This window comes from Stomoxys calcitrans, chromosome 3 (genome assembly GCF_963082655.1).
Source record: "Stomoxys calcitrans chromosome 3, idStoCalc2.1, whole genome shotgun sequence".
Lineage (NCBI taxonomy): Eukaryota > Metazoa > Arthropoda > Insecta > Diptera > Muscidae > Stomoxys > Stomoxys calcitrans.
Window position 1 is genome coordinate 188,342,207 of NC_081554.1, and position 25,536 is coordinate 188,367,742.

A 25,536-nucleotide genomic window follows, 5' to 3' on the forward strand; every position below is an offset into this window, starting at 1 on the left:
TACATGTTTTAACATCAATTTGGTTGATGTTTTCCTTGTTTCCATTTCGTTCCCTAGTACATTTTCCTTTAGAAGCACATAATTTATGTAGCCAATTTGATGAAAATGAAGCTAAAAATGCAGATGCTTTCCACTGATTCCATTTCAATAAAACTGAATCTTGATCTTGTTTCACTAATTCTATTTCGTTCCTTAGATAATTCTTATGTAAAATCAAAAAAAAAAAAAAAAATATCAGGGCTTTTAATAAAGCTTAGTTTAGATCGCATTTCACACATTCCATTTCGTTCCCCTAATAGATTCTTTAAAAAAATATCTTTTTCAATTTGTTTTATTAATTCCATTTTGTTCCTTAGTAAATTTTTCTTTATAACCTAACAATTTTCACAGCCTCTTTGATAGATGGTCTTGTTTCTCTAATTCCATTTCGTTCCTTAATGAATTAATGAATGAAGGGTTTTTAATAAAACTTAGTTTAGATCGTGTTTCACACATTCCATTACCTTTCCTATTCCTAAATCGGAGAATAAATGCGCCTTTCATGGTCTTTAGACCCTAAAGCTGAAGATCGGTCTCTATGGCAGCTATATCTAAATTTAGTCCGATCTGGACCAAATTCGGGACAGATATTGGGAGTCTTGAGCCTGTTATAGACCCCAAATCGCTAGATCGGTCTATATAGCAGCTATATCCATTATAAAGACCGATCTTGACCATTTTTTGGTACGTATATCGACGAGCCCAATAAAACTCAGTGTTCTGAGTTTCAGCAAAATCGAGTAATAAATGCAACTGTTATAGGCTTAAGACCCTAAATCGGCATATCGGTCCAGGTAGCTATATGCAATCATGGGACGATATACACTATATTCGGATCGGATGTCGAGGCCTTTAGTGTTCTCACTGTTTCAAATTTTAACAAAATCGGAGAATAAATGCGCCTTTTATGGTATATAGACCCTAAAGCTGAAGATCGGTGTCAATGGCAGCTATGTCCAAATTTAGCCGGATCTGAACCATATTCGGGATAGATGTTGAGAGGCTTGATGCAACTCACTGATACAAATTTCAGCGAAGTGGAGTAATAAATGCGCTTGTTACAGGCCGAAGACCCAAAATAGGCAGATCGGTTTATATGACGGCTATATCCAAATATGGTCCGATTTTTGGTTCGGATATCGACGGGCCTAATAAAAATCACTGTTCTGAGTTTCAGCAAAATCGGGTAATAACTCCGCCTGTTATAGGCCTAAGACCCTTAATCGCCAGATCGGTCAATATGGCAGCTATATTCAAATACGGTCCGATGTGGCCCATTCAAAAACTTAACCTATCATAGTGGGTATAAAAATATATGCTTCTAATTTTGATAGGGTTTAAGTAATATTTTTATATTATGTCACTTAATTCCATTTCGTTCCTCCTCTTGAAATAAAACTTTACATTTTCTTTCCATTATCTATCTTCTTGAAGAAAAGTATTGATTTTGCGCTGTATACCTTAATTCCATTTCGTTCCTACTGAGAAAAATATTGGTTCGAGTATCTTACTTCTACAAAAATTATGCTTAAATATTTTTTAATCTGCGACTTAGCTTCCTTTGCATATGAATAGATAGTTCTACTTATAATTCCTTCGATGTTAGGTCGTTTGAGAAATCGGCAAATTTGATTTCTTCCCATCCAATATTTTTATTTGTAAATGCCATTTTATCACTTATTTTAATATATTAACACTTTTTGCTGGTAGTTTAACCACTTCACACTTGATTTACATGTTTTAACATCAATTTGGTTGATGTTTTCCTTGTTTCCATTTCGTTCTCTAGTACATTTTCCTTTAGAAGCACATAATTTATGTAGCCAATTTGATGAAAATGAAGCTAAAAATGCAGATGCTTTCCACTGATTCCATTTCAATAAAACTGAATCTTGATCTTGTTTCACTAATTCCATTTCGTTCCTTAGATAATTCTTATGTAAAATCAAAAAAAAAAAAAAATATCAGGGCTTTTAATAAAGCTTAGTTTAGATCGTATTTCACACATTCCATTTCGTTCCCCTAATAGATTCTTTAAAAAAATATCTTTTTCAATTTGTTTTATTAATTCCATTTTGTTCCTTAGTAAATTTTTCTTTATAACCTAACAATTTTCACAGCCTCTTTGATAGATGGTCTTGTTTCTCTAATTCCATTTCGTTCCTTAATGAATTAATGAATGAAGGGTTTTTAATAAAACTTAGTTTAGATCGTGTTTCACACATTCCATTACCTTTCCCCCAATAAATTTTTTAAAAAAGTATCTTTTTTCAATTTGTTTCATTAATTCCATTTTGTTCCTCAGCAAATTTTTCATTAAAACCTTACAATTTTCGTAGCCACTTTGTTAGAAATAAGCCTTAAACTTAATTTATGTTATGTTTCACCGATTCCATTTCGTTCCCCTCTATGAAAAACTTTTTCAATTCTAATAAAAATATTAATTTTTACTTCTTATGCAATTTTATAACTTTTTACCTTTGTTTGGTATAGTCTTACCATTTCTTTCATTCATTTTTGTTTATTGAAAACGATTTCAAATGAGTACAAACGAAAATACAAAAGTTTTATCAAAAATTTAATTTAACTTTGTTTTTGCCAAAAATCAAAAATAAATATATAGTATAGTATTTGATTTTGCAACGCAACAAAGAGAGCAGAAGAGAGACAAAGCAAGTAATTTACCAATTTTATACACAAATATGAAAAAATAAATAAAATCGAAAAAGTTTGGAAAAAAAGTTGAACAAACAATCGTTCCGAATTAGGTCTATTGTTTTTTAAATAAATTTTTGATTTTCGAATCTAATGAAGAATACAGATTATATAGAGAGAGTAGTGGAAAGAAGGCAAATAGAGAAAAACAAAATAGAGAAAAATAAAATTGAAGAAAAAACATATGAAATGGATTTTGGGATGTATGTTAACGGAAAAACAAAATTATTTGAAATTGAAGTGTTGACAAACATAGTGAAAGGTGAGCAGTGAAGTGAGTATATGATATATAGAGAGCTTAGAAAAGAAAGATAAATAGTTTTTTTTTTTTTAATTTATGAAAATGTTGCGAAAATAGGAATTATAATGTTCGGATTTTTTTGGAAAATAGTTTTTTTGGTTGTTTTATTTTTTGGAAAGAGTAGTCACACATAATCGTTGCATTGGAAAATATTTTTGGAATAAATGGCTTTTTAACACAAAATGAAAACAACGCAAATAACACTTACAAGTCTAAAAAGAACGTTTCAACAATTTTTTCCATTCAATTTAAACACTTTCACACACATACTCATTTTTTATTGGGAAGAAAATAAATTAAGGGAAAACGCACACATTTGAAAAATTTAATTTAAAAATATGCACAGATACGTATGTAGAAGACACACAAGGACAGACGAACTATAAAAATTAACTAAAAATTGAAGAAGACTAGTAAGGAGAGTAGGACGGAAAATCTTAAACATTTTTGAAGGTAACAGAAGGGCCGGAAATATGTAGCGAGAGCTTTACAGGTAACCAAGACCTTAATAGGTAAACGAGACCTTAATAGGTAACAGAGAATTTAAAAGGTAACCGAGGCCTTTACAGGATACCTAACGAATGGGTTTCTGGACTCAAAAGATTACTGGAAACTGCAAGGCTGTTATTTTGCTCCGCAAGAATATTCTGTAACACGTAATAGGTAGTTATTTTAGGAAAAAAATTGAATTCGCTCAAGGATTGCTACGATACTTTAAATAATTAGGCGATTGATGATCTGTTTCTGTTCCTAGCGGAGCGGCGGATCTAGAGCCGGAGGAGTAGGCTTAGATTAGACTCCAAAGACCCAACAGCTGCCGTGGTTGAATTAGGCCGTAGAATGTTGTCCTCAACTATGACCTCGACTGTTGGTGCGGCCAGGCTCCACTCGCCGACAGACAAACACAACCGGTTCGAAACTTAAGACAATACCGAACCTATTATCTCTTCGCATACCTATAATTTGCCTAGGCTATCGGCCTTCCCTGGCAAACCAATACGCTCCTTAAAAGGTTGGAATAATGATAGGGACATCTCTGGTTTTTTTAGAGCCTTGGTGCGAATGATCCTAAAACTCTCACCGATAAGGAGAGAAGCTCCTTTAATTGGGCTTGGAGTTTCGCTGCAAAGGCTACCCCAAAGGTAGATTCGGAAATGGCACGGCAGTCAGGCAAAATGATGTGGTCAGTACTGAGGCGAACAACAGTTATGTAGGTCCAAAAACCTTACTGCTATTAATTTCGCTAGGGACAGCTTGGTGATGGTAGTTGTCGACATGAGAGAGAAAAGGGCTTCATACCTGAAGGCCACCATAGCAGAGGTTAGTATGTCCGCTTATGACGCTGAACACCTGGTCCTGGCGAGACCAGCAGAAAAAATTTTCAGCGATTGTTTTCCATTCCTAGCGGTGGTTTTCCCCCACGCCGTTCGGACTCGGCTATAAAAATGAGGCCTTTATCATTGAGCTTAAACATGCATCGGACTGCACTCATTGATATGTGAAAAGTTAGCCCCTGTTCCTTAGTAGAATGTTCATGGGCAACATTTGCAATTTAGCATTTGAAAGCTTTGAAAAGCCTTTCAAATGCTGTTTTCAAACTTTCTAAAAGCCTTAAAAGAGTTTTAAGAGTATTTGGAATGGTTTACAAAGCTTTTTTGCAAGCTTTAAATCCTGTTTTAAATAGTTGTTAAAGCTTTCGAAAGCATCTTAAATTATTCGAAGAGCTTTCAACATATGTTAAAAGCTTTCAAAAGCATTTGTTTGCATTTTAAAGCCACTTGAAAGCTTTTTAGATGCTATCCTAAAGCATTTTATATCCCTTTTACGTCTTTTTAAAGCCTTTGGTAGGCTTTACAAAGCTTTACTATTATTTGTTAATGCACACATTTTGCATTTGTTAGTTACATGATTTCGTTTGTTTGTTATAGCGTTGACTGAGTTTCTTTGCGATGAATTTTAAAGCTTTTGCAAGTTTTCGAAAAGTTTACATGACTACAAAAGCTTTTGAATAGGTTAGAAAAAGCTTGGTAGTTGCTTAAGAACGCTTTCAGCACATGTTTAAAGTTTTCTATTTATGTTTTAAAGCCAATGTCGGTTTTGAAAATGCCTTAGAAGCATCTTTTAAGTTTTCAAAGCCTTTGAGTGGTTTTACAAAGTGGTTTAAAGCATTTGAAAAAAATGAAGAAGATCATTCGGAAAACACATTACCAGAGCGTTGTGCCCTTCTTCCATGGTTGGTCGGAGCGGTGTGTGTAGTATTTAAGTTTCTCTTGTCATACGCCATAACGTACACAACACTACTCCAAGAAAGGAAGTTGAACCACAGACATGGGAAAAGTACAGACTTTGAAACTCAAAATGTTTATAAAATAACTCAAAAGTTTTCCGCTCCATGTCACCAAGGTTCCTTGCACATTCACCTACGAAACGACTGAGAATTTGACATTTCTCCCATCTGTTAGAGCTTTTTTGAACATATTGTTACGAGTCTATAGATATTACTTTATCTATGGTTGAACTCGGGTTTAAATCTTTCCCTATCTTTTCATATATGAAGGAAAAAAATGTATGCTCCTAAAAGTATGTATCATTTTAGCCTTTGAAATAACTCTCTCACTGTTACGGGAAATTATGCAAATAATCAATAAATATTTGGCTCAATGCGACTGTGACCAAACTATCGATAGCCGGTATGCAAATAGCAATTAACGTAATTGAATTTACAACAATCTGCAGTGGTTTTGATAACACAGAACGAAGATCACAGCAGTTCAATGTTGGTGGGCTGGGTTGGTCCAATTACGTTTGCAGATTATTTGGTGGTTTTATATGGTTGAATACTTAATAATGATGATGATGGAAGCTGTGGCCAAAACCCTCTAACAGATAACTAGGCACTATGCAGGTGTTAAATAGAATACCAAGAAAAATACACCAAGAAAAAATTGTATTGAATTTAAAACAAAAACAAAGAACCATGTCCCAATGACATTCCTTTTCAGAAATATATATGTTCACATATGTAAAATAATTAAGAGTCACGTTCAATTTGTTTTATGGTGCGTGAGTCCAGTCTTGTTTTTTTTATTTTAATGAATAAATTCTGTATATGCGAAAGTGAGAAAGTGAGCAAAGGAAAGATGATGGATTTCCGGCTATGCTGAATGAGTGGGTGTCCGGTATATCCAGAATTTCCGTTTGGTGTTGTTGTCGTTTCATGTTTTTTCTCAGTTGTCCTTTCTTTTGGTACAGTTAAATGTTGTGGAAATCACATTAAAATCAACAGCACACCGACATCAAACCAGCTCAGCATAAAGCTTTTAAGGCCCAGTAAAAAGAAAAAAAGAAATACAACAAAATAACTGTCCTTCATCGGGAGGAGGTTTGGTTTGAGATGGCAGAAATCAAAATGAATAAAACATACAAAAGGAAAAGCATAAAAAATAGGCCATATCGAAATTAACACTCATTCGTTAACACAAAAGGAGAGAAAAAGGACATTGGTGAAACATAGTGGACAGGACATTAAAGGAAAATAAGGCACAAAGACACTCACATACACACACATACATACACACATTCAGGGAAATTCATTTCTGTTTTGATTTATAGTAAAAAAAAAAAACAAAAACAGAAAACGACAAATTCCTTATAGAACGGGTAGATTTTTGAATTTAATGAAAAAATTAAAATTAATGTGACATCCTTTTGTTGTTTTTTTTATATAAATAAAAACAAAAAAAATGTGAAGAAGAGTTGAAAGTAAAATAAAGAGGTTTTATGAATATCCTTTGGGTATGGAGTTTAAGGAATTAAGTGAATGTTGCTTAAGATAGTGAATTCTTTTTTAAGAGTTTTTTTTATGGAAAAAGTAAGAACAACTATAATGACGTAATATTTTTTTAGACAGAATCTTGTCTCCTTCAATCGTACTGTAATCGACAAGTTATCCGGAAGATGTAACACTATTACAACTCTTGACTTGTATGTAAGACCGCAGAATAAACTCCACATTACTTCATTTTAGACATAGCGGCTACGCATGTTGCTCTTCGGGTGTTCAAGAAATCAAATCGGGAGATCGGTTTTAATCAGAGTTATGTCAAGTTAAAAACTTCGCACGGATGTAAGAAATATTGACAGGAAAAAATAGGTTAAAAATTGCGGCCTTCAGGACCTCAAAGTCAAAACCAAAGATCGGGCTCCACAGGAGAGAAGTCATCATAAGATTTCATTTATATGGATCACAGATGGATCCCTGCACGACTACCTAGAACCCATTCTAAGAATTGTGCTCTTCGAATATAAAAGAAATCAAATCGGGAAATAATTTTTCATCAGAGTTATGTTAAGTTACAAAACGATTTCGGGCATGCTTGGCACGGATATTGAAAATATTGACAGAAAAAAATCACTTAAAAGTTGCGGCCTCCAGGACCTCAAAAATCGGTTAAGCATGGTACTTTTCAAATATTCAAGAAGTCAAACCAGGAGATCGGTTTTTATCAGAGTTATGTCAAGTTACAAACTTTGTTTTGTAAAAATCAGTTAAAATTTGCGCCTTCCGGGTCCTCAAAGATCAGGCGTCACAGGAGAAAACCCATCATACGGTTCCATTTATATAGGGAACACAGATGGAACTCCACCCACCATACATGGCAACCCAGACCCGATTCTAAGAATTATGCTCTTCCAATATTCAAGAAGTCAAATCGGAAAATGGAAATATTGACAGGGAAATATCGGTTAAATGTTGCGGCCTACAGATCCTCAAAGTCAAAAGCAAAGATCGGGCGCCACAGGAGAAAATGCATCATAGGGTTTCGTTTATATGGATCACAGATGGATCTCTGCCCACTATACAGAGCACGGATAGCACGCCAATTCTAAGGATTGTTGACACAAACATTGACAGGGAAATACCGGTTAAAATTTACGGACTCCATGAGCTCTAAATTAAAACCGAAGATCGGGCGCCACAGTATTATTGGGTTGTCCAAAAAGTAATTGCGGATTTTTCATATAGTCGGCGTTGACAAATTTTACGGCTACAATAGACATTATCTGTCTCTCTGTTGCAGTTATCCCCATATTGAACCATTGCCACGTTTCAAACAGTAACGCTCATATATTGAACCATTGCCAATATCGAGATCATGTGCAAAATTTCCTGTGTTGTCATTTGTTTATTGTTCCCAATGTTCATTTGTAATCCGATTTCCAAATTCAGTTTTGGCGTATTTTAATAGCCATACAAACATTTGAAGCAGTTATCCCCATATTGAACCATTGCCACGTTTCAAACAGTTACGCTCATATATTGAACCATTGCCAATATCGAGATCATGTGCAAAATTTCCTGTGTGGTCATTTGTTTATTGTTCCAAATGTTCATTTGTATTCCGATTTCCAAATTCAGTTTTGACGCATTTTAATAGCCATACAAACATTTGAAGTTTTAACAATGGAAGGTTTAACAGAGCTGATGGAAGGCTTTTCAAGGTAGCTTAAAAGCTTTTAAATCTGTAAATGGGTTCACAAAGCTTTGCTAGACTTTGAGGACACTAAAAAGTAATTTGAAAAGTTATTAATTTTAAAAAGTTTCAAAATTTCCATTGCAAGTCCATTTGCAAGCTTTGACAACCCTTTTAAGTGATGCCGTAGATAATTTTAAAATCCTTTGAAATGTTTACCAAAACTTTTAAAAATTTTTAAAAATGTTTTAAGCTTTAAAATGGTGTTTTAAATCTTTCTAAGGACTTCAATAGACTATTAGAACTCCTTGGAATCTTAAAGGTTTTTATTAGCTTCGCGTAGATTGCTTACAAAGCTTTTTGAAAAAAATTAAAAAAAAATTAAGCTGATAAATGTTAATGATATATTTTTTCCCTGTACTTCGAGGGATTTTCTGAAAAACTTTTTATTTGCTATTAAGAAAATCGTTGAACAAAATACATTTTATCTTTGTTATATCCACCATCGAAGGATGTCCGTCGTCTCTATGAGCACGTTTGTCTGCGGTATTCATCCCGCAGTCTTTATAACTAAATTTATGAGGCTTTAACTTGATACAGATCAACCAAGTTATGTTGGAAAAATAGCTTTATCGGAAAAACCTCTTAAAAAACAAATCACATAGCAACCACCCACTTAATTACAAGGGAAAAATGAGATGATGAACAACTTGCATTGAATGGATATAATTTTAATGTTTTTCAAATAAAAAAAATAATGAAATCGAAAATAATTATCGTTTTATACGAAATCAAATGCAGCAGATAGTGTGTGACATTTTTTTTTTAAATATTTTTTGTTTTCAATTTTACGATGATTGTCGAATTATAATTTTTTGTCAATGATATAAATATAACTTTGGTTTTTTTAATCAATTGTGTAGAAATAGAAGCATACTTTTAGGGGATATATTTAATTTTTTGTGTTTTTATCAAAAATAAAGAGATATTTTTTGTGTAGCATACTTTTAGTTATATATTTTTAATAGCTCAAAATATTTTAAGCTATGCACATCTGGGGGCTACTTTGATTCGTAGGTTTGCATCTTTGCATATAATGCAGAAAACATGGATATTCTGGCAAGACAATCATGGAACATTTACGATGGTGTTTACCTTTTTCTATTTCTGATGTCATATATAAAAATTATAGCCTTCTAAAATTTGTTTTTAAGAGCTGTTGGTTTATATACGAGACCCCTTATCATTGAGCTAAACCTAAATTAAATAATACTAAGTGCGATTTCCAAAATTGGGAAAAAAATTTATTTGCTCCCCTTAAAGTATGCATCAAATTATAAAATACATTCAGGTTATTTCGTGAATGACGTTTTTTTGTTTCCATAGGGCACTAGTACAATCTGCAATACTTTTTCAGATGCTGTTAACACACAAAGGCCATGTACTGGGTTTTCGATTGATGAAACTTTTCATTTTATTTCCTTATGGCACTTATGTTTTGTACTACTTTTGCAAATGCACATACAGGCCTAGTACTATTTTTGTTTACTTCTAATTCAATGCTTGTATATGCATGCACTACCAGAATTTTCTGGACCTACCTACCACCTACCTCATCACTTTATGAGGAAAAAGGAACACCAGAGACAATTTGAAATTTAGGCATTATGAAAGTTTTTCTTTAATTTCTTGCATCTACATCACCACTGGCAGAAAATTATATCATTCAGTCGTACTGACTGTTATCACGAAGTGATGCTTTGTTAAAATGCATTTTCCAAAAGAAGTGTTTCGATGGAAAAATATATATGTCAATCTAACAAGGAAGTTTCTAAAAATTTATTTTTAAGCCTTTGTTCAAAGACTATTAAAGAAAAATTTGGAATTAATTTTAATTATGAATTTAAAAATTCTTAATTAGTTAAGGTACTTGATAGCTCTTTTAGGTGTAACTGTATTGCCATTTTTCTTTCCATATCATTTTGGCTCAATCTTCAACACTAAGATTTTTACGTTAATTTTTGCAATGGCTAAAAGTATGCTTCTATTTTTTATATTTTTGACTTAAATACTAATCTTAAATATTTGTATTAAAATTGTTATATAAAAAGTATATAGAAAATGGTGCTTATTTAAATGCATAATTGAAATATGTCTTACTTACCGAATCTAGTGTAGTATCGATATTGCCATTGGGACGATCGGCCAGTGTGGTCTCCTTCAGATTGATTTTCACATGATTGGCAGCCGATGTTGTGGCACCACCCCGCTGTGGCTTTGTGGCATCCAGCAGCACCTTGAGGGAGGCGATGGCGTGTAATTGTGTTGCCTTTTCGTCCACCTTGCCTGGAACATCATCTTTGTCATTTTCATGGTTGTGTTTTGAACAATGATGTGATTTGGATTTTTTTAAATTAATATTTAGTTTCAGTGTTTTATGGCATTTGAAAAAAATCATTTTTTTTGCAGTTACGGTATTTCGTACAAAATATTATTATTGAGAATTTCAAAGGGAATTTATTTTTTTTTTAAATATGACAAAAAAATTACACAAGAAAAGTTAAAAAACACACAAAAAAATGATATTCATTTTTTATGAAATTTGAATTGGGTTCGATTTTGGTAACGTAAACGTAAAATCCACATGGTTTTCCGTATTTGGTTTTTGAGATTTTTCGAAAATTTTATATATAAAATTATACATATATAAAAAAATGGAAGAAGAAAAAAAAGAAAAAAGAATTTTTCATCGATTAAAAATCGAATAAACGAATTTCGTTTTGTTTTTTGTTTAGGTTTTTTGTTTTCGTTTTTTTTTATAAAATTTTTATATTAAATTTCAGTCAAGAGTATTTATGGCAAATCAAGAAAAAATTAAAGAATTTTTAGGGATTAATTTAAATTGTTTATATATATAGAATAAATTTATATTGATTATTTGTTGTTTTTTATTAAAAAAAAAAAATATTTAAGTTATCTTTTCTAAATACAAATAAATAATTTTTGTGTTATTCTATCATTCAGTTTGGATAGCTTTTTTAGAGAAAATAGTTTTTTTTTTGGGAAAAATTATAGAAAAACTTAAAATAGGAAAAATAGAGCATAGTTGTACTAAAAGGGGTCTAAAAGAAAGTGGGATGCTAGAGGGAAACACATAAGCTTTGGTTGCTATCTTTCTGGGGTAAGAGCTTTCTTTGAAAAAGATTTGTGTGGGATTGAAAATTTTTCGGAAAAGCTTTTTTAAAACAACTCTTAAAAGCTTATTTAATCTAGCAGTACAGAGTTCTATAAAAGAAGATTACCCTAGTACCTAAATGCTTTATTCTCGTAACAAAGGAAACTATTTATAAAAACTTTTAAAAAGTTTTCCTAAAAGGCTTCGAGAAATAGTTTTGAAGAAGCTTAAATAAAATATGCCTTTAAAGAAGCTTAAATAAAATTAACTTTCTAAAGAAGATTAAATTAAAAAAGCTTTGTTTCAGAAGACTAAAGAAGAAGACTAAAGAAAAAATAAAATAGCGAGAAACTTATATAAAAAAGCTTTTGGAAGAAGCTTAAGGTTAAGGCCTTTCAAATGCTTTTTCATTTCTAATAAATCTTTTTTAAACAAAACTTCCAGTAAAATTGGTTTTATTTCAGTTTTTTCTAGCAAAGCTTTTTCAAAAGTTCAATTACTTTTCTTTAAAATTTATATTCTATTAAAGCATTCCAAAGCTTTCAAATTCAATTAAAGCTTTTTCCAAAACAGTAATTCAAGCTAATATTTCTCTAAAGCTTAATCCTTGTAAGCTTTTTGAAAACATTCACTACCATTGAATAGTGTTCTTCTTTAATAGTTATTTTACAAGCGATTTCGGAAACCAGTCAATGCTATTGCCGCGACACAATATCTGCCTAACTTAAAAAACAGATTTTTTGCTTTTTCTATTTGCAATAGAAACAGAGAAAGCGTTTTAATTTGTCAAAGCCTCTTCAAAGAGTCGGAGTATAAATCTTTTAAATAGAATCACTGCAGAAAAAAACTGCCGGTGGGAATCGAACCCAAAACTAAAAAAAAAAATGTAAAAGCTGTTTTAATAAAGCTTTTCTTACTAAAAAACCTTTCTTTAGCAAAGTTCCCGTAGAGCCATTTTAAGTTTTATTATTAGCTTAAAAAAAGCAGCTTTAATATTAGCGGAGGCCACTTAGAGGTAAGCTTGTACTATATGACGACGAACGCTTAGGTATTTTAGTCCATTATGACACCAAAGTAGCTGCAGAAAAAAACTGCTGATGGGAATCGAACCCAAAACTCCAAAAAAATTAAAAGCTTTTCTTACTTGAAAAGCTTTCTTTGGTAAAGTTCGCTTAGAGCTATTTTAAGTTTCATTATTAACTTAAAAAAAGCTTTAATATTAGCGGGGGCCACTTAGAGGTCAGCTTGTACTACTATGACAACGAACGCTAGGGTTCGAGTCTTGGTGTGAAGATCAGAAAAACTTTTTTCAGCGGTGGTTATCTTTATGCTGGCGTCATTGTAAGATACTGTGCCACGTTAATGACATAACAGCCATGTTAAAGCTTCTCCTCTAAGAGGTGTCCCCAAGCTACACGGCTTTCGGACCCAGCTATAAAAAGGAGATCCCTTACCATTGAGATTAAACTTAAATCGAACAGCACAGACGATGTGTGAAAGGTTTGTGCAATGTTCCCAAATTGATTCTATTCATTAACTAATAAGCTTTTATTTTTATAGTAAAGTTTTCGTTAAAAGCAGTTTCTAAGCTTTTTATTGAAGCTTTTGTCAAAAGCTTTATTTATTAAAGGCTTTTGTAAAAAGCTTTATTGATTAAAGCTTTTGTAAAAAACTTTATGTTATAAAGGTTTCGTGAAAAGCAAAAAGCTTTATTAATAAAAGCTTTTGTAAAAAGAAGCTTTGTTTATTAAAACTTTGTTAAAGCTTCATTTGTTGAAGTATTTGTAAAAGCTTTACTTGTCGATGCTTTTATGCTAGTTTTTTGTTGAATCTTTTGTACTTTTTTTGTTTGTTTAGGCTTTTGTAAAGGTTTTATTTGTTAATGCTTTTTACAAAAGCTTTTGCTTTTGTAAAAGCTTTTTTAAAGCTCTTGCAAGATCTTTGAGACCTTTTTGAGAGCTTTATTTATTACAGCTTTTTTAAAAGCTTCATTTGTTAAAACTTTTGTTAAGCTTCTTTCAGTAAAGCTTTTGTATAAGCCTTATTTGTTAAAAATTTGTAAAAGCCTTTTTAAAAGCTTTATTTATTAAAACTTTTACACATTAAAGCTTTTGTTAACGTCTTGATGCTTTTGAAAATTTTATTTTAAATCATTTTAAAAGCTGTATTTATTAAAGCTTTTTAAAAGCTTTATTTATTAAAGCTTTATTAATTAAAGATTTTAAAGCTTTATTTATTGAAGCTTTTTAAAAGCTTTATTTATTGAAGCATTTTAAAAGCTTTATTTATTAACGTTTTTTGAAAGCTTTTTTCTCAAATCTTTTTCAAAGTTTTTTAAAGAAGTTTTTTATGAAGCGTTAATGTAACAGAGACTTTAATAGATTAATAGATTAAAATTTTTCTAACATGAGAAAATTTAGCTTTTTGAAGCATTTTTAGAGAAAATTCCTTTTTAAAGTTTAAAGCTTTTATCATACAAATTTACTGAATAAACCCTTCGAAGCTTTAAAGCTTTTGACAAAATTTACAATAAAGTTGTTATTTTCCGGTTAAAAATTTTAACTTTGAGAATAAAGCTTTTTGGTGGAAATTATTTTAAACTTATTTTTAAAGCTTTTCCGAACATGACTTTTGAAAACTTTTACTTTTTTTTGGTATTTGTATCTAATTAAAATTAGCTTTTTAACTAATTGAAAATTTAAGAAATCTAAGGAAAGATTTAAGTCAAGGCTTTTGAAAGATAGTCAGCTAATCTAAGGGAAAAAGCTTTGAGCTAGGATATAGGAAATCTTTTAGAAACTCAGAAGATCCGATTAAAGAATTTCGGGAAAAAGTTTCAGAGAAAGAGAAAAGCACTGATTTAAACTAAACTTTAATCTGACGAGGGAGAAAAAGAGCAGGCTATGAAGACCTTTGAAACTAGGGGATATATAATACAGGGTGTATAGTCAAATTTTTACTAGGGAGAAATATTTGAGTTTTATGGTCACTACTTAACCAATTTAGCAAAAAATAAAAGCTAATAAAATATTTGTTTTGGGTTGGGGTTTTCATTATTAGTAAAATATTCATTAAATAGAAGTTGGTAGCAAAATTCGTCTTGTTTTCGATGGCTTTATAAGGTGTCTAGAAGTATAACTAAATAAATACTACGTAATAAGATAGGTTCCACTACATATATTTACCACGCCACGGCCAAATAGATACTGAGTTTGGAGGATATTGTTTGTCGTTATGATTTGCGTAGGAATTGAGTTTGATTAGAGTTTCGATTTTTTTTTGCTTTTTGTGGTGGTTTTTTTGGGGTAGTGGTTGGTGGTTGTGGTGGTTAAACAGAGATAGCGAGAGATAATAGGAGCTAAAGTAGAATGTAATGTTTAGAGCTGCTGCAGCTGCTTTTTTATGGTGGTCTACTTTGAAAGCATTTTGTTGAAAATGTATAGCATATTTTAAGGCGGGGAAATACAGATTTTTTTATATCTACAAAAGGACAACTAGTTTTTGAGTTTGGTAGTGTTTAGAGAAAGACGTACTGCTGACACATACTACTAAAGCCAAAAAGCCATTAATTAAAGGACATTTATATGGTACACTATCTTATTACATTTATATTTTATACAAAAATTTTATATCCAATGGAAAATCTCACAAGGTGTTTGTCTACACTAAAAGCTACAAGGCTTTTAACGGTGCTTGTTTTCGACAAAAAGGGGTAAAAGTTCCCTTAGAATATTACTAAGGTTTGGCAGGGTAAGGAAAGTTGTAGATAAAGCATAGACTCCTTAAAATCTGTTCATGTAATAAAGAAGAGCGTTGAAGCCCTTTCACAGAGCTATTCCGAGAACTGAAATATGTTCAACTTGGCGGTGATTTCCAGGTTAACTATTTTATGAAGTCTATTTACTTTACACAATCTAAGGGAATTTAGTTTTGAAAGAGAAAATGGAGCTCCGACAGTACTATATGTTAATTTTCCTCTTTCCTGGTGTCACACATATTTTTATAGGATTTTTTCTTATTGGGCTAGTGCCTTTGCTAAGAAAGGGGTTTTTCTATATCTATTTTTATGCTAGCATTATGAAAATTTTGTTCGACTTTACACTTTCTTCAAATGTTTATTCAAACTTAAAAAAAACTTAAATTTTTATCAAAATTTTGTTTCAATCTATTTAAAGCATTAACACAACAGGACATCACAGAACAGCATTTAACACAACAGAAAGGAAAAAACACAAATAAAAAATATATTTCACATTGCCAACATGCCAGTCAATTAGTTCATTAATTAATTAATTAAACACTTTTCCATTAACATTTAAATCACTCTACAATAAAATTATTTAAATTAATTTTAACCCTTTGTCAAGTGTTATTTACAAAAGGATAAAGAATTCTGTGCCCATACTAGCCAAATCCATGTTAATCAAAAAAATTTCTTCTTAATTAATTCAATAAATCATGGAAAAATTGTAAACATTTATAGCCAAAAAGTTTTTAAAACAATGGATTTGTTTAATTTGGGCTATAGTTAAATTTTTTTTATCATTCTATAAATAACCTGCCTTTTATAAAATGGTGTTTCTTGCTAAGAAAAACTTTTTAATATATAGCAGCCTAACTGTATGCTTTAAATTTTTAACTTTTTGTGGAGATAATTTGCCTTCTTCACAAACAAAAATTGTTTGGATATACATATCTCTGAATGGGTAAAATTAATCATCCTAAATGTATGCTTTAATTTATTGGGTATACTAGTTAACGACAATAATGATAATATAACATATGTTGTAAACGCTTGTCATTATAATTCAGTGAAGCTGGAAATGTTATCGATTGTTGTTAGGAGTTTACGGTCAATATGCATCTAACTCATAGCAATTGAGGACGATGTTTTTCGCTATTCGAATGTGATGAAGTTTATCAAAAGCGTAAAACTACATTCAAAAACATGGAGATTGGGTTCCATTTGAATGGAAGCCGAAAGACATTAAATGGATATATTGCTCAAAAACTCATATGAGAAGCAGGACCAACCAGCCAAATCAACGCCGAAGCCAAATACTTATGACACTGAGATTATATCCCGTAAATGGTGGTATCGGAGGTATAAACTATTGAAACCAGGCCTGTTGCGGACAAAATTGATTTATTTGAAGAGGAAAGTTTCGGCTCATCCGCCTTATAGCTCGAACGATGGGGATGGTTTATGCTTCCCTTCAGAACAGGGTATGAGAAATTGGCATGTTTTGTGCATTACCCCAACATCGAAACATATTTTCTTATGGATTCGATGCAATTACAAGAAAGACTACAACAAGCAGAGACTCCTAAATGTATGCTTTAAATTTGTAAATTTTGCGTAAAGATTATATAGAAGAGACTTAGTCTAGAAAGACTACATCTTTATTATGGCCCAAGCCTTCATACGAGGCTAACTGGCCACAAGAGAATATATCTTCACTGGGTCTAAGTCTCCACAAGAGCTTAAGTCTCCAAATTAAAACCCTACTAGAACGGAATGAGCAAAGCAATTTGTTATTCTAAACGTATGCCTCCTAAAGTCTAAAAGTCAAAAGAGTAAATTTCCACAAGAATGAAAGTTTCCCCAAAAGCTTAAGCCTACTGAAGAGCCTAAGTCTCCACAAAAGCCTAAGTTTTCACAAGAGTCTCCACTGGAGAAAAAGTATTCACAAGTGTTTAAGTATCAACCAAAAAACTTTAGTATTTACAAGATTCTTAGTCTACAAAAGAGCTTATCATACCCCCAAGACTCCACAAGAGCCTTAGTCTCCACAAGAGGTAAAGTCTCCACCAGAGCCTAGGGATCAACAAGAGTCAAAGTATCCACAAGAACCTAAGTCTCCACAAGAGCCAATGTATCCACAAAAGCCTAAGTCTCCACAAGAGGTTACCTCTCCACAAAAGCCTTAGTCTCCACAAGCTCCTAAGTATCCACGAGAGCCTAAGCATCGCAGAGGTTAGCATGTCCGCCCATGACGTTGAATACCTAAGTTCGAATCCTCGCGAGAAAATCAGCAAAAATTTCAGCGAAGTTTATCCTCTCCTAATGCTGCCGACATTTGTGTGGCACTAAGCCACGTAAAACCTTCTCCTCAGAGAGGTGTCGCACTGCGGCTCTCCATCCAGACTCGGCTATAAAAAAGAGCTTTAACTTGAATCGGACAGCACTCATTGATATGTGAGAAGTTTACCCATGTTCCTCAACGGAATGTTCATGGGCAAATTTGCATTGTTAACAAGGAAAGATAGACGTTAACAACGATTAATGGTATTTTTAAACTTTTGAAAAGTTCTATTGTAATATACTTTAAGGACCTCTTATATGATCAACACTGCCGCCATTCCATCAAGAATTTTTCAGAGAATTAAGGGTTTTGTACAAGGCATTTCTATCATGATTTATAACCTGAATGTCTTAGAACCCCCATTTATTTGTCATTTACATATACTTTCTTCACATTTTCTACCTCTATTCCTCAAAATATTTTGATCCCAAAAAAAAATTCACAGAAATTTGAGGCAAATTTGGAATTAATTTCCAGATAACTGCAAAGACCTTGAACCAACTTTAGCATTGCCAGAAATGAAATTGTCATCAATGAACATTTATTGTAACAAAATATTGATTTTAGTTCCAGCAAAATTTATAAAATTTTATGAATGATGAAAATTCTTCAAGAACAACATTTGGTCATAATCAAAAAGATATCAAGGAGCGAAAAATAAAACTTTGTGAAATTCAGCTTTTGAAATATTTTCCAAGGAAAAGAAGACAAACTTCAACGAAATACAGATGAAATTATAAAAGTAAAAATGGAAATTAATTATTGGAAATATGCCAAAGAAAATACGCGCATAGTATCCATTACAGCCGTAATCAGGGTAGAGGCTGGCAAAAGTTGAAATATAAATTCAACGGAAGTTTAATGGAAAATGTGACAAAGAAAATACGCGCAAAGTATCAATTACTACCAAAATCAGCGAGAAGGTTGACAAAAGTTGAAATATGCGAGTAAATTCAAGATAATATTTTTGTCATTTTATATAAACCCTAAAATTATACATTGGTTTTTCATCATATTGACAAAAAGTCGAAGGTTCCAAAAAAAGCTTTTACAGCGAATTTTTGCAAAACTGAACCGAAATTTCTTAAAGAAATTAAGTTTCGAAATTTGAATTTCGCCAAAACTTTTTCAGGAAATAAGAAAAAAAATTCTATAAAATTAAAATTTTGACAAATCAGTATGAATTAAAATTTTGAAAATATTTCTGTAAAAAAATTTTTGACAAAATTTTCTATAAAAATAAAATTTTTACCAAATTTTCTAAAAAATAAAATTTTTACCAAATTTTCTATAAAAATAAAATTTTGACAATATTTTCTATAAAAATAAAATTTTGCCAAAATTTTCTACAAAAATAAAATTTTGCCAAAATTTTCTATAAAAATAAAATTTTGACAAAATTTTCTTTGAAAAATAAATTTTGACAAAATTTTCTTTAAAAAATAAATTTTGAAATTTTCTTTGAAAAATAAATTTTGACAAAATTTTCTTTGAAAAATAAATTTTGACAAAAGTTTCTTTGAAAAATAAATTTTGACAAAAATTTCTTTGAAAAATAAATTTTGACAAAATTTTCTTTGAAAAATAAATTTTGAAATTTTCTTTGAAAAAAAAAAATTGACATTTTCTTTGAAAAATTAATTTTGACAAAAGTTTCTTTGAAAAATAAATTTTGACAAAAATTTCTTTGAAAAATAAATTTTGACAAAAATTTCTTTGAAAAATAAATTTTGACAAATTTTTTTTTAAAATTAAAATTTTACACTATTTATTTTCTTTTATTCCGAAAGAAATGAAGTTTTGACAAAATAATCTATAAGAATTAAATTTTTACAAAAGTTTTCTTGAAAAATAAAATTTTTGCAAAATTTTCTAGAAACATAAAATTTTGAAAAATTATTCTTTGAAAATAGAAGTTGGAAAAAATTTTCTTTTATACATAAAATTTTAAAAAAAAAATTTCTTTAAAAATAAAATTTGCACAAAAAGTTCTATAAAAATCAAAGCATCTTGAAAAATTGTATTTAAAAATAAAATTATGTCAAAATTTTCTAAAAAAAAAATTTACAAAAAAATTTTTTAATATAAAAAAAATATTTCAAAATTACATTTCTATAAAAAATTATGTAATAACTCAAATTTTTATAGAAATTTTTGTCAAAATTTTATTTTATGGAAAATTCTATTTTTTATTGAAATGAAATTTTGAAAAAATTTTCTTTGAGATTGAAATTTTAAAAGAGTTTCTATCTTAAGATGTTTCATTCATTTAAAATTAATTTATGTTTCGGCACATTTATTGAAGTATACTTTTAGGACGTTCATTTCACTAAATGTATTATTATGACCAAAGCATTTCAATGTTTAAAAAAAAAAGACTCAATAAATATAAACTTAACTTAAAACTTGGGGTTATTCAATTCCACCCTCCGAACAAAAGATTTCTGTCGTTTTATTTCAGCCTAAATATAGGCAATAATAACTTTGATATTTCAAACAACATTTATTAATAGCAACATATTTTTTCCTATATTGTTAATTAATCTTTATAAGTAATATATGTAAGTAATTATTGTGTAATCGAAAACAAAATCCCATAAATCCCACAATCGAATGACTGAAATGCATGGAAAAGGGAAGCAAATGCTTGATATATGTTATTAATATATATATAAATTGTATTACTTGATAATAACAAACACATAGCTGGGTAAATATATTTATACGCGTATGAGAATTCATATAAAACTTCAGTCATTGTTATTGCCTAATGTGTCAATGTGTATATAGTTGAAGGTCATAAAAATTATTGTATGCCACATTGGATGAGGGTGTGTGGATAACTGTGTTAAATTAAAAGCAAAAGTGGTCTCACATAAAAGCCTGGACAAAGGCCATGACCAAATAGAAAGCTATTAATATAAATATCTTCAATATTGGGGGTATACTTTTAGGGGCAAGATATTTAATACATATAAAAGAGTGGGAAAGAGAGAGGGAGAGTGTGTGTAAGAAGCTCAAAACACATTTTGCCCATTAACTTTAGCCAAAAGCAATAAACTATGATTATTTCTTTTCCTCCAATTGCTCTTAGGCGAAAATTCATAAAATATCTCCACATGCTTTTGGTGTTAGACAAATAAATTTCAAAGTACAGTTTAAGGTGTTGCTGGGAGTTTCCCAGCAACACATTAACATACAAATTATCTGCACATTGTAATTTTCCAACAAACAAACAAGCAAAACTTGTTATTGCAAAAAATTTTAATCCATTTTATTTTTGTCTGGTTTTGCCCTTGCACAATATGAGAAGAGTATTTTCATATATTTACTTTATTACTTAATTTGCTATGAGAGTCAATTAAATTTGCTTGGCTGTGTGTCTGTGTGTACGTATGGGATGTATTTGAGATAAAATTATCAACAAGAATAAATAGTGCTAATTGTTTGGCATTCAATATTTAATGGCATCATCATCGTCATCATCATCCCCATGGCCTCGAGCAGATATAGAATATGCTCTTTTATGAGTTGATTGCTGTGAGATTGGGTAGAAACTTTTGCAAAAAATGCAAATTAATTGAAGACTATCAATGTATGCTACTTTGGGCAGTGGCAATTAAATGCCAGCATGAAATATAGCATATTTGTAGGCTCTAAAGGAAAATAATATGCAGACTAAAGATATGGCTACTGTATAGAAGGACAAAAATTCAATGGCTTTTTAGATACTGTAAAGAGAGAATGTGATTCAAATAATGTTCACAGATAAATATGGAAATCTGGCTAAGGTCAGGGTTAAACCATTTTATTTTTATAATTATATTCCAACCTATTTAGTAATGATTCATTGCAATATTTATATTTTCAGAGAATCCATGGAAATCAACCATTGCTTGCCAAAAAATGCAAATTTGCCCGTGAATATTCCATTAAGCAATAGGGGCAAACTTCTCACATATCAATGAGTGCTGTTCGACTCAAGATTTAAGCTAATTGATAAGGGCCCACCTTTTTATAGACGAGTCCGAAGAGCGTGCCGCAGTGCGACACCTTGTTGGGGAGAAGTTTTTACAATACCATTTTTTCAAATGATATTGTCCCTTAACATTCATGACGAATATGGTTTAGTTCGGTCAATATTTGGATATAGCTGTCATATATACCGATCTCCCGATTTGAGGTCTTATGCCAGAAATGCGCTAAAATTTGGCACCGCTAGTTGATAAAGTGCCCTCAATATCTGTATCGAATATGATTCACATCGGACAATATCTTCATGAAGGCAATATATAGACCGATCTCCCTATTTAAGGTTTAAGATCTATAGAAGCCGCATTTACTAACCGATTTCGCTGAAAATTAGCACAGTGAGTTGTCTTATAACACTCAACATCTGTATCGAATATGGTTTAGATCAGCCCCTTTTAGGACCGAACTCGCGATGTAAGGTCGCACTTATTACCCGCTTAGTACTATGAGCTGTGTTAGGCCTTTCATCCAAGTATGGTTCAGAACGGACCATACTTGGATATAGCTGCCATTTATGTCGGTCTCACTATTCTCGGTCTTTCCCCCATGAATTGCCTATTTATTACCCGATTTCGCTGAATTTTGGAAGAGTGAGTTGTGTAAGTCCCTCGACGCTCGTGCTGGGTTTGGCCTAGATCGGACCATTACTTGATATAGCTCCTAAGGTTTCATAAATGGTTCACTTCAGCGGATTTTGTCAAAATGTGGCTATTATAAACGATTTTTCAAGAGGGACCAAAAGGGACAGCAAATGACGCCATATTTTTTCACTCTCTTTTGACTTTTTCCATCAGTACGTTTTGCCATTCCATGATGGAAATATATATGAGGCAGCAACGAGTCAAAATGATTAAAATTTTTAACCAAAATTCGAAGTCAGTGGACTCATTATTCTCACCGAAAAATCATCTTCAGCGATGATTTTGGTTTGGTTCGGTTTATGGGCCAGCGGCGTCACTGGGCTGTACTTCTTCCGTGATGATCACGACCGGCACGTTACTGTGAATGGGAATCGTTACCGTTCAATGATAACACAATATTTTTGGCCCCATTTCGATGATATTGACTTGGAGGACATGTGTTTCCAAAAGGACGGAACCAATAGCCACACAGCGAATGTCACAATCAATTTATTGGAAACCAAGTTTGGAGAATGCGTTATCTTACGAAATGGTCCAGTGCATTGGCCGTCTCGGTCGTGCGATTTGAAGCCGTTGTACTATTTTCTGTGGAGCAACGTTAAGTCAATGGTCTCTGCAAACAAATCGAACACGAAATTGCAGCAGTATCGGCCGATTTTTGCCTGAAAATTGTCGAAAATTTGGTTCAGCGTCTGGAATTCTGCAATCGTGCCCGTGGTGGCCATGGTAAAGAAATCGAGTTCCGTACATAATGGCATTGGACGTATTTTCAAAGAATTAAAGAATTTTATTGATATTGAAACTCTTTAAGCCTTCTTTTTGAAAAACCCGATATATACCTAAGGTGGCGTTTCCAAAGCTCGGCCCAGCCAAATTTAGTGCTTTTTTTCTTATTTAATTTTATATTTGTTTTTTTTTATATTTTGTTTTCCATACAAATTTTATTAAAATTGTTTCTATAGAAAGATTGTTCAAAATTTCATTTCCATAGAAAAAATCTAAAAAAATGTTTCATTATACTACCCATTCAACATTTTGTTATTTCTTATCTTCTTTTACTTGCCTACTTTTTGGCGCACTTCTCTCTATGAAGGTGAAACCTATTTTAAGCATCTTGCAATAAAGTACCAACAGGATTTTAGAATATTTGTAGGCAAATGAGAAAAAGTTTTATTAAAAATTTTATAAAAAAAAGTAAATCTTATTTTCGTAGAAATCTTTGTGCTTATTCTTTTATAGAAGTTTTTTTTTTTAATTTTTTTTTCAGAAAACTTGCTCAAAACTTCAATTCAAAAAATTGAAAAAATTTCATTTTACTACCCATTCACCATTTTATTATTTCTTCCCTTGTTTTAGTTGCCTACTTTTTGGCGCACTTCTCTCTATGAAGGTGAAACCTATTTTAAGCAGCTTGCAATAAAGTACCAACATGATTTTAGAATATTTGTAGACATTTGAAATTGTAGCATATATTTATTTATTTGGTTTTTTCAAACCACATTACACTTAACGAGCTTTGGGGGGAGAAAATGCTAAAAGAAAATCAACGCCTTTTACTTGTTCTGGGTTTTTTTTTCAAGTAAAAAAAAAAAAAATTCTTACGAATGTAATCATAAAAGGGGATATTCAACTACGGCATTAAAGTCAACAAGAGCTGTTTTTCCAACGTCAGCTTCTCAGCTGGCATCTTCAAGAGGCATCTTCGTCATCATCAGCGTCATTGGCGTGTATCATGGTTCCAAGGCATTTCTATGGCATTTATTGCTTTTTTATGGATTTTCCCTTCTTATCAAACGATTTGTGTTTCGTTTTTTTGCTCTTCTTCTTTTCTTCTTTATTTTCTAAGTAATAAAAACTATAAAAATTTTCTTCTCGCTTTATCTTAGTAGAGTCTTAAGTTTCTGGACCTCAAAACAAATTCTATTCACTGAGTCTTAGACTAAGATGTGGCACAGCGAAGATTTCTTTTTTCAAGATATTTATTTGTATATAACAATTTATTAATATTACTTTTTTGGACTGATATTTGGAATGAAGGCAATACGAACAAAGCGATATTTACTACAACTAAAGATTTAGTTGTTTTCTTTGTTGTCTTGGAAAACAATAGCAGCAGAGTGAGATTTTATTTATTTTATTTCTGTGTAAATTGCTACACTTACTGTAAGGGAGAAGATTATTAAAACCTTTAAAGAGGCTAATAAGCTTTGAAAGAATAAATAAGAACCAAAAAAAGAAATCTCTTGAAATTGTTTGTTTCGATGAGCTTTGTATTGCCCCATTTCAATTGGTTCGAATTTTTTTTTTGTGGCCAAGGCCTAAAAATAGGCAATAGATTTTGTTGTACGCGTTTGAAGTCTTTGGACTTATTGATAGGCTACTCTGTTTTTGTTGTTTTGAAAATAGTTTAGCATTGTTATTGAATTACTCTCAGGGTATTGGTGTCGTTTTAAGCACATAACGATTTATATTTTCCTCTCTTGCTCTTGCTACTGATGATAATGGCACAGAGATTTTTTTGTGTGGCTGGCGCTACATATTTGTGGTTGAGTTTAATTTCCTTTTCTTATCATTTCTGTAATGTAAGGGTTCACCATCAGAGATAGAGAGAGAGAGAGATTGAACAACATCAGACACCAGGGTGGTACTTCATAGCAAGGACTTGGAATAGTTATTTATTGCGTGTGACCGACCAATGGAAAATATTTGTGTCCTGGGAGCCGTAAATACAAATGGGTTCTGTTATAATGGGCCAAATACAACACTGCTACTGGAAAGGCAGCAGTAAAAAAAATAAAATAAAAAACGAATGAAAACAACAACCTTTTGAGAGGACAAGTTTGCCATTAAGAAGATGGTAAACATCATCTCCCACCATTATCAGGCTTTTGTGGAAATTGTTTGGCACAAATAATACTTTTGGGCAAGACTTCAACATCCATACAAACTTTTACTTAAATGTATATGAGGAAAGCATAACATATTTCATGTGCACACAATTTCTGGTAATAATTTTAAATTATAAAGGAAATTGGTTTTTTGCTTCATTAGACTTTTTCTTAAAGCGGGCTCA

The 25,536-nt window shown here is 31.5% G+C and overlaps 1 protein-coding gene across 9 annotated transcripts in view; it reads right to left on the reverse strand.

The window, feature by feature from the left end:
- LOC106081378 (sodium/potassium/calcium exchanger Nckx30C) overlaps nt 1–25,536 on the reverse strand; it is a 351,807-nt gene that overhangs the window by 58,518 nt on the left and 267,753 nt on the right. For 7 of the 9 annotated variants that reach the window (XM_059365276.1, XM_059365280.1, XM_059365283.1 and 4 more), the window contains exon 5: nt 10,694–10,887. In XM_059365276.1, coding sequence (XP_059221259.1) covers nt 10,694–10,887 — 194 coding nt within the window. The remainder of the gene's footprint in view (nt 1–10,693; nt 10,888–25,536) is intronic. The other 2 variants (XM_059365281.1, XM_059365277.1) reach the window with 1 other exon arrangement.